Here is a 14,448-nt window from a genome sequence, read left to right on the forward strand (position 1 = left end):
ATAACATAATGCTGACTTCAGATTTACTCAATTTTCTAGAAATGCATATGAGACGAAAAGACTCTGACATCTAAGGAAAATGACTCCTCAATCTGAAGATGCTTGTTATAATGAACAGATTCACTGGAAAAAAATCGAAATCTAGATAAGAAAAAATTTTCTTAAAATAAGTGCATTTATTCTTGGATTGAGGAGGTAAAAGAGACATTTTGCCAATGGAACAAGACAATTTACACTTAAAATAAGAAAACACAATTGCATCATCTTATTTCAAGTGCATATTATCTAATTCTCTTATTTTAAGAGTAAAAATACTCATTCCATTTGCAAACTCTTATTTACCTACTCAGATTAAGGGTAAATACACATAATTTAATACATTTTGACTTATTTCTAGATCATTTTTCCAGTGTTCTAAATAATCAGAGAGGCTAAGATTGTTTTACTTTGCAGTTAAAAAGGTAATATATTCAAATATTACTGATTTGAATGTACTGAATGACTGAAGGAAGTGTTACGCTTTTAAATATAATAATAATTAAACTTTATTGATCTCACATTGGAGAAATTTACCTCTGCATTTAACCCATCCCCTTGTGGAGCAGTGGGCTGCCATCGTGCGATGCCAGGGGAGCAGTGTTGGGTCTGTGGGAGTGGGGCTTTAACTCAGAACCTCAGGATTCTACAACCGTTAGACAATTTGTATTGATGTGGTTGAGGTACTTGGTGCTGCTAGTATTTACAGTGATACGGTAGCACTAGCACACTAATGTGCGTTCCTTCAAAGACCTACATGAAAGGAATTCAGAGTTAACGGAAACTTCTGAGGAAAGAACAATGACTTTCCAAGGATCGCAGCCTCAGCCGAGAGGTAAAAATCAGACGCAGCCAAATTATCCACCTCCCCTCTTTCATTATTTGGTTTTTCCAGACAGAGATACATGATGCAGAAAAAAAAAGTCACAGACAAAGGGCAAAAAGAGGAAATAAGAAATTCAAATCCACTTGCATGTCGTCACACTCCTTCCTCTGCAGAGGAAACCGGATGACTGCGCTCTGCAGCATGTTCTGATAAATCACATTGATTTCTTATGTAACGCTGCATCCTGTGATTTACTATATTATAATGATATTATCTCCTTTTAAGGTTTTAGTCATTTGCCCTCAGGAGGGGCCTGCACGAGATAAAGCAAAGGCCAGTATTTAGTTCTGCACACCCACCAATCAATCACTTCCACTAGTTTCAACATGTCTGAAACAGAACACACTGGACCCAATAAAAAGGCAGCAAAAAACAAACGATGAGCCGCAGACATTATCACAACCTCGACCGTCTGTGTCTGCAAACTTTCCTGAGTTTGTGTGTAAATGCGGATCTGATTTGTTTCCAGGAACACCCCACCAGGAGCTTTGAGATGCAAGTCAGCACAAGAGGAGAAGTGTGTTTATGTGAGTCCAGACGCATGTTCTCTCAGATGCTTCCAGCCACCTTGAAAAACTTTTTTTTTCTCCCTTCCCCATGTTCCCAGCAGGAGATCCTGGGAGGAGTTTAAGAAGTCATATAAACCTAAAGACCAAAATGAGACAAGATGTGACAGGTTCCTGAACTCTTGCCTTTCAGAACTTCACCCTTTCCGTCTCGCTCCTGCTTCCGTTCTTCTTTGGTGAACAACAGGGAAAAAAAAAAAGAGAAAATCTCCCTCTAGCTAACCAGCTTTTACAACTGCAGTGGATCCGTCACAACTACAATCACTCATGATAGGGTCTTTAATTAATGCAACAGGAAAGGAAAGGTCTTAGCCGGGGGAAGCTGAAAACAAGCCAGTACTTAGGGTTAAATAACGCTTTGATAGGGTTAGACTTCCATCTCTCTGCTTTCTGTTGCCTTGATCAGGCTCTGAGACTCAACAATAAGCCATCACAGTATTTGTGAGTTCAAGACATTGTATCCTTTAAAAGGCTGTTTTGTCCAATGATAGGAAAGAATCACTTTTAAACTTCAGAGAGATGAAAAGGACATGTTATTACTGGATTTAAAGTGATTATTTCTTCCATGAAAGGCATTACAAAATACTTCCTTTTTTTTCTTCCTCTACTGTAAATGGCTTAAACCAAAACTGAGATATAAATATCTCAGAGTTAAGTGCTGGCAGGGATATTTGATATTTACAATAGGCAACAAAACCAACAGAATAAAACACTTTATTCAACTTTGAACTGATTAAATCTATAAAGAAATACCAGAAAGAGACGTATTGACAGCAAACATTTTCCACCAAAGCAACTGTGACTCTTATCAAAGACCAATCCATCGGTTTTACAGATAATATCTGATCATCAACAGTGCAAATCATTGTTATCTTGTTGTGCAACGGTAGTCATTTTACAGAAACAGTGGATCAACCGGCACAAAGTTTCGTTTATTTCACTAGGCAACTTCCGCTGACTTTCTTAAGATACATACTTAGTTTCATCTAGCTAAGATATTTACATTCTATAGCCATGAGTGGTGTTTTTGAACATCAGTTCATATTTATTTTGGTAACTTAATTTTTCTTTTTAGCCTTTTACCCAAGAATCATGCACCTGTGTTTTGATGATGTCTTTTGTCAATTATGTCTTTTGCATTTTAGCCCCTATATCAGCCATGTTCTGGTTTGTTGTAGGTTGACAACTATTTTAGGGATATTGTACAGCTGGCAGGATTTAAAATAAAAACAAACTGGGCTACAAGTTAATGAGACATGCTGCAACAGAAGAATTTCACCATGTTTCTCTAAGCTATGACATCATTCCACTGAAGATAAAGCACTAACTACTGATGGCTACATCAGATAAAGTATATAAAAAAAATAAAGGTCCACTACACTCATAAAGCAACATACGAAATTACATCGGATGCTGATTATTTGCATGAATGCACTGCAAAATTCTCAAAATATGCATCGTGAATCAATAAAACTGTGGTTTTTGAAGGTGTTTCAGTTGGAAAAACCTTTAAAATAGTAATACAAAACGGCAACAGTGTCTATCTAACAAAAAACATATTTTCATCAACAAAAGTAAAACTATGGTTACAAGAATGTGGTGACTTGTCTAAAGTATTTGCATTTAGAAGAATGGTTAAAAAGCAAAAACGCACTTTAAAAAGATAAAAAGAAAAGGAAAGAAATCACTGAAATGTATCTTTAGGAGGATCATTAAACTGTGGCGTCTTAGATTTGTCAGCAAGTCTCCAAAAAAAAAACCTTTATCTGAACCTCTTCGGCCTAAAGACACCTTTGAAGCGACGCCTATTGTTTAAGCTTTATTGTTTCAAGTCTTTGAGTCGGATGGTGTGAAGTGGGTTTGCAGCTTTTCAACGTGACGCGAGAAAAAGCATAAAAGCCAACATGGATGAAGCACAGTTTGCCCTCAGGATGGGTTCAATTCAAAGGGTGTCGATGATTCAACAGTGTCTGATCGCTGTCGTTAAACATTACTAATACCTTCTGCAAGCAGTGTGTGACTCATTATCAATGCATTGAAATGTTTCATATATGAGCTTTAATATTTCATTCTCTTTTGAAACAGGAAAAATGCTCTATAGGCCATTTAAATATGCTACAAATGTAAAAACAATAATAGTATAAGGACCACTTGTTCAACAGGGCAACTCTTCAAAATGTTACCTATATTACTTTAAAAGCAATTGTTTAAATCACTTTGCAAGCTGCAGCCTGCTGGCTAGACTTCAGGAGGTGGAGCTAAGTTAAACTTCTTTGTATAAAGTTGGATTTTCAGTGAAACCTGATTAATCCGTAAATTGTTTGGATGATTAATAGGAAAGAAAATAAAGGGCCACAAATCTGTTTTCGGTCTTTTATTATTCAGGAAACGTTCGATCATTTGAAAATTAAAAGGGATTAACACACCTTGTTACTATTTGATGGAGCTAATATGAATCATATCTGGCCTAATGTAAAAAGCTCAGTTAAATAACAGTGGTTGGAATTTTTTTTGGATGCGTTTAAAAGGAAGTGATTTCTATCTGATCTATTTCTAGTTATATGAAATGAAACAAAATGACAGTTTCCTCTGAGAAGCAGAGATTTGGGGTATTATTGAGGAGTTATATACAGATGTTCTGCCTTAGATATGTTAATTCTAAAAAAAAACTTCTTCTTAATATACTGTTTGGTTATAAATTCTTAAAACTAAAGCGATAATGCTCCACATGTGAGAGTAAAATCTGTTGGGTTCTTTCTGGCATTGAGACAACTCTTATTGCCACTTTGCCAGATAGGACACTATAAAAAAAAGAAAAACTAAATTAAGTCTCTATTCTGATTAGACCTCCTTTAAATATGGAAGTGTAGCAAAATGTATGTTTATGATTTTTAAGCATTGATATTAACTTAGCTCTAATTAATTAATTTGAAGAACATCTTAAGTATCAAACTTTGACACCAAATCTTTCTTGTAACCCTGAATACAAGCTAAGAAAATGGTGCCTTTGATCCTGTAGAGAAACTGGTGTCAGACTCCGGTCTAAAAGGGCTGTTGTCCTGCACCCTTTGGATTTGTCCCAAGTCTAACACACCTGAATCAGATGAATGATTTACCTCTTTATGTGCTTAACTATCCCAGTGTTTATATATAAAGTGCTAATTTACAACACGTCATCTCAAGACACTTTCAATCAAATCCATGTTCTTGGACAGACTTAAAGTAAATAGGTTCAAATTGATTCTAGTTATAAAGCAATTCAATCCAGCCATACATCCATTTTCCGTCACGCTTATCCCAAGTGGGGAAAGACATGAATACTTATTGAATTCGTAATTTTCAAAAATGTTATTTCAAAATTCCTGCATAGTAGCATGGACGACGAGATGATTGAAAATAAACACAACGGAGATCTAGTCCTATTGGCAGACATCCATTTAAAATGTAGGCAACGGCATGAAAAAAGTGGTTTCTACTTTTACTTTTATACTTTAAGTAAATTTACAAGCCTGTACTTTGTTACTTTTACTTGAGTAAAGAAGTTTAATCAGTACTTCCACTTTTACCAGAGTATTTTTTAACACAAGTATCTGTACTTTTACTCAAGTACGGAAAGTGAGTACTTTTGCCATCTCTGTTAAAGAGGGAGCAAAGAACTGGATAGCAAAATGGGGGGAAAACTCCAGCAAATATGGCTGAATGACTCTCTTGACACCCAGAGGTTTAAGTGCAAATCACTTGTCGGTCATTTCTGGAACAATGGCATCCTACCAAAGTTGCGCCTGAAGAAAAATCCAAACTGCTTGTGATGTTAAGCAGCTCCTATTAAGTTAATATCAAACAACCGTATGAAGAGGTATTTGCATAACAAAGTAAACATGGAAATACTGGTTTAAATGACCGTCCTGAATACTAATTGCACGCATACCGAAGCTGCATCGTTCTTACATGGAGTGATGTCTGCTATTCTGCATTAAATTAAGTTTTTGGATTCTCATCATTTTGCATTAAAAGGAATATTTCTTTAAGCAGAAGAAACATGCACAACTTTTCATGCATCTCGCTACTACACTTTCCTTTCTGATTGTGTATGAGGGCTGTGAAGAAAGTCCGAAAGAGCGCATTACAAGGAACACATGAAAAGACGGATACGCCCATACCTGTGGGTGCGAGCGTGTGTTTTGACAATTCGAAATATGTTAGGACTGTCTGAGTAGCAAAAAATATCCAGCCTTTTAATAAATAAGTATGTAGCACACTTTATATCAACGCTATGACATGTATTGTACTAAATTTACATGTTCTAAATGCTGGTGAAGCATCAGTTAGTCAATCAAGAATAAAAATCAGGCTTGAATTTGAAGATACTAATGACAATAATAATGAACAACAGCACTGAAACTGGCAAGGAGAAGAGCAAATATGGACAGTGCAGATTATTAGAAGATAATTTTATGCGAATCAATCTATATTGCATTAAATGAAATTGTCACATACTATAAAAGAAAGAACACCAGACAGACATGTTAGCAATTCCCATAATTTATAAGTGTCACAATGCTGCATCTCATTTTCTTCCAGCCAATAACCCTCCTTATACACAAACTGGTGCCTCATTGTTAATATGAATCAATGTATTGATCATATGAAGGATCCATAAGTTTGTACTTTGATGACAGCATTAGAAAACTCCTTTAGACAATGACAGCCACAATAAAAACATTTAAAAAATATATTCTCACCATTTGCTGCCAGTCTCCACAAGTTGATGTTAACTATTTGAATCGTATGTGCACATAAATTACAGATTATATGCACATGTAAGCAAAATGGGGGGAAAACTCCAGCAAATATGGCTGAATGACTCTCACCCAGAGGTTTAAGTGCAAATCACTTGTCGGTCATTTCTGGAACAATGGCATCCTACCAAAGTTGCGCCTGAAGAAAAGTCCAAACTGCTTGTGATGTTAAGCAGCTCCTATTAAGTTAATATCAAACAATCGTATGAAGGTTTGTTTGCATAATACACTACATATAGAACTACTGGTTTAAATGACAGTCCTGAATACTAATTACACGCATATCGAACCTACATTGCATGGTTCTTGCATGAAGTGATGTCTCTTATTCTGCATTAAATGTCGTTTTTGGATTCTCATCATTTTGAATTAAAAGGACATTTTTTAACGCAGAAGAAACATGCACAAGTTTTCACGCATCTCGCTACTACTCTTTCCTTTCTCATTGTGTATGAGGGCTGTGTTTAAAAAAAGTTAATAAATAATTTTCCAATTCTGAATAGATTCTGATTTTTATCTTTAAAGATCATTTCATAAAAAAAAAATAATGCTTTTAATACCAGCAATCCAATTTAAGATGATTCTAAATCTTGAAAATGTAATGAATTCTTGCTGATGAAGGTTCTCAGTCATCCAAGTCATAGTCATTCCGTAAAAATTCAAAAAATATCCACTGGACTTGGTTTCCAAGATTTGAAGACGTTTCGCCACCTCTCCAGGAAGCTTTCTCAATTCAAGATCCAGACATTTGAATTGAGAAAGCTTCCTGGAAAGGTGGCGAAACGTCTTCAAATCTTGGAAACCAATTCCAGAGGATATTTTTTGAATTTTTACGGAAAGTAATTAATTCTTGAAATCTGAATCAATACCCAGCCCTGTTGTATATCACCCACTGTTTCAGACACATGCTCTTTTCTCCAAATTAGTGGAAATACATTTCCACAAAAAAGCCAGACCGAAGCAGTTTCAAGACATAAGTTCCTACTATGAAAAACAAAAAAAACTTTTTTTTTTTGAGAACACAGAGCATACAGACAAAAAATATACACTCACCGGCCACTTTATTAGGTACACCTGTCCAACTGCTCGTTAACACTTAATTTCTAAGCAGCCAATCACATGGCGGCAACTCAGTGCATTTAGGCATGTAGACATGGTCAAGACAATCTCCTGCAGTTCAAAGCGAGCATCAGTATGGGGAAGAAAGGTGATTTGAGTGACTTTGAACGTGGCATGATTGTTGGTGCCAGAAGGGCTGGTCTGAGTATTTCAGAAACTGCTGATCTACTGGGATTTTCACGCACAACCATCTCTAGGGTTTACAGAGAATGGTCCGAAAAAGAAAAAACATCCAGTGAGCGGCAGTTCTGTGGGCGGAAATGCCTTGTTGATGCCAGAGGTCAGAGGAGAATGGCCAGACTGGTTCGAGCTGATAGAAGGGCAACAGTGACTCAAATAACCACCCGTTACAACCAAGGTGGGCAGAAGAGCATCTCTGAACGCACAGTACGTCGAACTTTGAGGCAGATGGGCTACAGCAGCAGAAGACCACACCGGGTGCCACTCCTTTCAGCTAAGAACAGGAAACTGAGGCTACAATTTGCACAAGCTCATCGAAATTGGACAATAGAAGATTGGAAAAACGTTGCCTGGTCTGATGAGTCTCGATTTCTGCTGCGACATTCGGATGGTAGGGTCAGAATTTGGCATCTACAACATAAAAGCATGGATCCATCCTGCCTTGTATCAACGGTTCAGGCTGGTGGTGGTGGTGTCATGGTGTGGGGAATATTTTCTTGGCACTCTTTGGGCCCCTTGGTACCAATTGAGCATCGTTGCAACGCCACAGCCTACCTGAGTATTGTTGCTGACCATGTCCATCCCTTTATGACCACAATGTACCCAACTTCTGATGGCTACTTTCAGCAGGATAATGCGCCATGTCATAAAGCTGGAATCATCTCAGACTGGTTTCTTGAACATGACAATGAGTTCACTGTACTCAAATGGCCTCCACAGTCACCAGATCTCAATCCAATAGAGCATCTTTGGGATGTGGTGGAACGGGAGATTCGCATCATGGATGTGCAGCCGACAAATCTGCGGATACTGTGTGATGCCATCATGTCAATATGGACCAAACTCCCTGAGGAATGCTTCCAGCACCTTGTTGAATCTATGCCACCAAGAATTGAGGCAGTACTGAAGGCAAATGGGGGTCCAACCCGTTACTAGCATGGGGTACCTAATAAAGTGGCCGGTGAGTGTATATAATAATGAAAACAAAAAATAACTGATTCAGGAATACTTTCTATGTGAAAGAAAGTTCTGCTAGCTACAGCTGTGTGTTATTGAGGTGTCTTGATTGACTATGCTGCAGTGTTTGCACTATGACCCCAAAGGACCTTTTCTCTGTTTATATCATGTTCAAATGTATGCCGACATAAAGGCATGGGTATGGGCAAGGGAATCACGGAAAGTGCCGTACTTTCCTGCTATGAGGTCAAAATTTTGTTGTCAGGGTGTCAAAACACTGAAAATTTAAGCTTCCAAGGTGGAAGAGAAAGCTTTCCAAACTTCAAACTGAAATAACCAACTTCCCCTCAGTTGTGGGGCCGATTTAAAAAAAACAACTTAGGCCCCGTCCACACGAAGTCAAAACGAACACGAAATGCTAATATTTTCCAGAACGTTTGTCTTGAAGACGGAGACGTAAAATAAATGTGATCGACCACATGAATGCATGAAAACGCTGCAAAATGTATGCCAGGCCTGTAAGTGGCGCTGTGGTGCCAAAGCAAAAATAGGCGAAAACAGGCAACGAAATGTTGGGCATGCGCAGTAATATTTATACAACAACCAAACCGGAAAACCGGAAAATGGCCCTGCGGGTCCATTTTCGTGGTTCAGTCAAATTCAGGAGCTGAACTATGTCGTCGATATTGCTCTGTTCTTCCTGGAGATATTCCAGAAGAAGAAGATTCTGTTGTAAGCCCGACAGCAGGGTGAGTAGCATGAGCAGCAACCATTCAACACAGTACGGCGCCATTGTTGTTGTGATACTGTGTCGCGCATGCGTGTTTAGAGGCGACGCTATGACGCATGCGTGTAAAAAAAAAAAAAAAAATGCGGTCAGAGCTTAAAGATGGAAACGCGAAAACGGCGTTTCAAAATCTTCCCACTCTGAAGGCTTTATAAAAAAAAAGATCGTTTACAGACCCCGAAACGCCGGCTTCGTACCAATGAGAGGCTGGTTTGGTGAAAAATTTGTGAATTTAGGCCAGGGTTTGACTTCGTGTGGACGGGGACTTATTTTTCACTCTGAAGAACTGTAGACGTGTCAATTGAATTTTAACAGTGTTTAAATTCAAAATGTATTTTTATAGCTTTACAGATCTAAGAAATTGGGAGTTTGCGAGCACCATAGAGTATTATCTATAAAATACTGAAATTTGACCTAAATGGAAAACTAATCAACATTTCCCCTAGATACTTGGTTCTAATTTTCATAGCTATACCTGAAACTGGACTAAAGCAAGAATTTTTAGCATAATATTTAAAGGTATAAATCTTGACCACTAGAAAGGAAATGGAGTCAAAAGGTGTTTATTGTGATCCAAGTGACTGCAGTAAAGAGGCAGCTGTGGAAACATTTTTGTTTATTTACTTCCAACCTTAAAAAATCTAAATTTCTACCATGTTTAATGGGCCTCAAATAGGCAGTTCATTTGATATAATGAATGGAAATAAACTTAAAATAATGGTTAAGTACATTAGATTAAATATAAGGAGATAATGTTGAAATGGTAAATGCAGCCTTCATGCTAAATGCATATATCAAAGGCATCAATGGAAACTAAGGTTGTGTTACAAGCACATGTTTTCAATTGAGCACACAGCACAGCGAATCAATCTCCATTGAGCACAATACTGAAAAACAGCCAAAATCATCACACTCTGCAGGTAAGAAAACATTTTTAAAAAAAGCTTTAAGAGGGAAGCTTTAAACAAGGCCCATGACCCTGATGTGGTTCACATTAGAATATAAATGTCAAAACTGAGCAGCAATCCCCCTTTAAATCTCCACATCAAAGCACATCAAAGCAACAAACACAGCAAAATTTACACCTCAGACTGCAGTCCTCTTTAACGAACATCTACAGTCCCTTCTGATCACTGCTTGGATCTACATCACCACACCAATGCTCCAAACAACCCTCATCTTGTGGCATTGTTTTACTCCCCTCTTCCATAGAGCATAATTACTGTATTAAAGCAGATGTTAGCAGTGCTCTTATTAGGTCAGCCCAGTGACAGTTGCCTCCGATTGGGCCTTATTTCATTGCTATGTGCCTGTGAGTGACACAAGCCAAACAGGCAGTTTGTTTGCATTGGCTGCAGTCTGGCACACTCTCCACATGCCAACATGGCCAAAGTAGGATGTGCTCAAAGCTAATAATGTCCTGTCTGTGCTCACTCAGGCTGCTTTTTTGTGGGGGGAGGAAAGGGGGGTTTTGTGTGTCTTTATGAGTGTGTGAGCAGCACCAGCAAGAGATTGTATCAGGAACGAAGAAAAATTGATATTTGGGGTCCCGTTTCGAGTTAAGGAAATCACCCAGCAGCCACAAATGCACCAAAAATATTTCCTTTGAATACATTTTATATATATATATATATATATATATATATATATATATATATATTTGTGTTGGAAATTTAACAACCACCAAAATTGTTTAAAGCTTTTAGCTCAATCCTTTTTTTTCACATTGCTAAATTCATAGGTTTGTTTGTGTAAAAGAGCAGAACACAGACACTCATCTAATCATATGTTTGTACAATGAAATTTTATGTATATTAGAAGTATTTTTTGAATATAAACAGCAAACAGATCTTTCACCTGTGAACAGTATATTATGTAGAAATAAACTGAAGAAAAAGGTGAAAAGTTTTGCCACATTTGTTTGAAATCTCCATGCAGAAAAGACATAGGTGTGAAAACCTCCCAGAACATGTGGAAACTTAACAGAGTGGTAAAACATGTGGATAGACCTTCCATACATGGAACATTATCCTGCAGGTATTACACATTTAGAAAATATTTCTATCGTCCAATTTGGTGAAATTCAACATAGAATATATGATCACAAGTATTTAAAACATAAAAACATTGCATGCTTTTTCTATATGGGGAATAAGTAAAGTAAAATAACACCATTAACATACAGTGGCTCAAACTATGAATATATTTCCTATAACAACTACAAATCAGTTTTAAAGAAACATATAGCCTACAATAAAATTTTTGATCAACTAAGCTCTTAGAAATTTGTGCTTCACAGACTTTTGCAGAAAATTTGAATTGAAAAAGTTTTTTCTATGGATTTCATCTGAGAAGTGGAATGTTTTTAGTTTGTTACTGCCTTAGGCTGTCCATGTGAACATGTTGCATCAGCAGGCATCATTTCTTAGCAAGATTCAGATCATAAATTCTCCATGTTGAACGTTCAATCAAAAAACAAGAAGCCTTACCTTCTGTAAGCCATGTCTCTTGCAGCTGGCTTAAATCCTGGAAGAGGTCTGAGTGGAAAGAAAAAAGAAATATAAGAGCTAATATTTACCATAGCATTAAAAACAATCAGCTTTCACTCTGACAAACTGACATCGTTTATTCAGCTTTTAATAAAGCATGAATCAAACGCAAATTCAACGACTTTCTTCTACTTTTACCTTCTGATTCCTGAGGGGGTAATTCTGTGTCCATGAATTTCCTTTTTGCTGCCATCAACAGTCTATTTAGGGGCCCATTTCCTTGCGACTTCTGCGAAAGCAATAAAGGTTAACAGAATCCAGCAGGGCTATTCGACAACATCAGTGTCAAAACAGTTCACGGCAATCCTTCACAGTTCTTTAGCTGGATAGCAGCCTTCAATGTGCAGGTCCTACCGATAAGTATCGCGAAAGTCCATAAAAACTAATATAATATGAGATGCGCATCTAAAAAGAGCTCATCATGCGTAAAAAGATAAGTCTGACAATGAGCATTTGACCAAAGTAAACATTGGAAACAAACTAAACCAACAAAATCACTCGTCAATCGTTATTAAATGCACACAACTGTAACTTTTTGAAAGGTTTTTCTTTCTTTTTTCTGTTCTGGCAGTTGGAATCAGTGCAAACAAGCACTTTTTTTTCTGCCCAAAGTCGCAGCCAAAACTCGTGCAGAAGCGACGCGGACACGAATGCGAAAACAACACAAAACACCGCCATCAAAAAAAGAAACAAACAATAAGCGTTAAGTTATACGTACATTGGCTAAAGGGTAAGGCACTTGCTGGTCTAAATATCCATCCATCTTATAATCCATCCGTTTAACCGTTTGCGGTCATTTGCGCGCAGTTGGAGTGGGATCCACGCACAGGCTGCAGAGGGGAGAGGAGGGAGCGCTGTTTGTGAATGGAGCTGCGTGGAGGCTGCATGCATAATGAGCTCCATTCACAAAAAAATGCCGAGGGGAAGTGATGGCGAGTGATTACCCAGCGGGCTGCGGCTCTCTTTACAAATCTCTTTAGTGCACGTGCGTCTGCGTGCGTTTGTGATTGCGCGCGTTGATTTCACAAGTAAATAACTACTATTTTCACACCCATTTGTCAAATTAAGCCAACTTTACTTTTTTTTTTGTTTAGAATAACGCCTATAGAGAAAAAAAAAATAAATTTCCTTTTTTCATACACTTATTATAGTGCCACGTCTCCTCTGTTTGTTTCTAGAATACAGTCCTGAAAGTGTGAAAGGAAACAGATGTTGGGTTCACACCGACACCCTCCCACTTTTTTTCCCTTCTGAATTTAGATTAGCGGGTTGAATTGATTTAAAAGTGTGGAGTGACCTGTTATTTCTTCAGCAGATCTAATTTTGGTGAGACTTCACTCTTCCAGCTTGGCTCCACTGGACTTATATGATTGGAGGGTTTCCTCTTTAGGACTCGAATTTCTCGCTTTTGTCCAGTCGAATTCACCGACTTGTGAATGAAGTCTCGGTTCCCCCCGTGAACCAATCAGAATGCTCTATCGGCGGGATCGTAGCAACGATGGGCGGGGCTGTCATCAAAGCAGCCAATCAGCTCTCTGTAGACTGTGGGCTTTTTCGACTGGATTTTCCAGTTGTTTTTCATTCACAAAAAAGAAAGAGGAGCGAGAGAGACAGAAGGGGAAAAAAATGTCCATTCATAAAAACTTGCCCTGGCATGAAGCTCCTGACATGTTGTTTTTTTGTCTTTGGCAGGGAAAACTCAAAGAGCCTCCTGTTGTTTACCTGCGTTTATGTCTCTTACTCTGTAGTGATGACAAGTCGTTATCAGACCAGAAGAAAACAAGCTATCCACCCACATCTTTAAACACAACAATGTCTGTCTGTTTCATTTTTGTTGTTCAGTGGTGTCAAAAGTACACATGTTTGTTACTTAAGTAGAAGTAAAGAGACTGCAGTTTAAAAACACTCTGGTAAAAGTTAAAGTATCAACTTGACCTCTTTACTCAAGTTAAAGTGAAAAAGTATCTGCTCCAAAAACTACTTAAAGTATAAAAATGTAGAGTAACCTTTAAAAAGCAGCCAGATGCCACTATATGAATTGAAAGCTCAATTTTTCGACTATTTCGAAAAATTCTCTGAGATAGGGCCAAGGATAAGGGAGGTCTTGTTGGTCTCCATCTCCCGATACGCTCTCGCCTGTGTCCGACCTTTCAGACATTTCAAGATCTTTTTCTGAATCCAACATTGTAGCATGGCATAGACAATTTAGGTTTACAGTTTGAAGAACACCTGCTGGCTTCTGATGATTTCCTTGAGCTAACCAATGAGTGTTTGCGTTATATGACTCATCCAATTACACTAGTTTTCACTAGATGTGGATGGAGCCAATGATCTGCATTGGGTGGCGCACATGACGTGAAATAAATATTTATAAACATTAAACTGAAGCCAAGAGTAACGAGGAACGTTTGCTTTAAAAATGTAAGTAATAGAAAGTACAGATACTTCTGTGAAAATGTAATGAGTAGAAGTCAGAAGTAGGAAGAAATATAAGTAATGGAGTAAAGTATAGATACCTAAAAAGTGTACTTAAGTACAGTAATGAAGTATTTGTACTTTGTTACTCGAC

At 37.7% G+C, this 14,448-nt stretch overlaps 1 protein-coding gene across 2 annotated transcripts in view; it reads right to left on the reverse strand.

The window, feature by feature from the left end:
• Positions 1 to 13,304, reverse strand: part of etv4 (ETS variant transcription factor 4) — a 52,921-nt gene extending 39,617 nt beyond the window's left edge. The window contains exons 1-3 of one of the 2 annotated variants that reach the window (XM_038296895.1): positions 13,177 to 13,304; positions 12,018 to 12,108; positions 11,820 to 11,867 (exon numbers count right to left, since the gene is read on the reverse strand). In XM_038296895.1, the coding sequence (XP_038152823.1) occupies positions 11,820 to 11,867; positions 12,018 to 12,072 (103 nt within the window). In that variant the 5' untranslated portion in view covers positions 12,073 to 12,108; positions 13,177 to 13,304. Of the gene's footprint in view, positions 1 to 11,819; positions 11,868 to 12,017; positions 12,109 to 12,597; positions 12,655 to 13,176 lie in introns of those variants that run through there. The other variant, XM_038296894.1, reaches the window with a different exon arrangement.
• Positions 13,305 to 14,448: the final 1,144 nt, after the last annotated feature.

The sequence above is a fragment of the Cyprinodon tularosa genome, unplaced genomic scaffold, assembly GCF_016077235.1.
Source record: "Cyprinodon tularosa strain WSP-4 unplaced genomic scaffold, ASM1607723v1 ctg38, whole genome shotgun sequence".
NCBI lineage: Eukaryota > Metazoa > Chordata > Actinopteri > Cyprinodontiformes > Cyprinodontidae > Cyprinodon > Cyprinodon tularosa.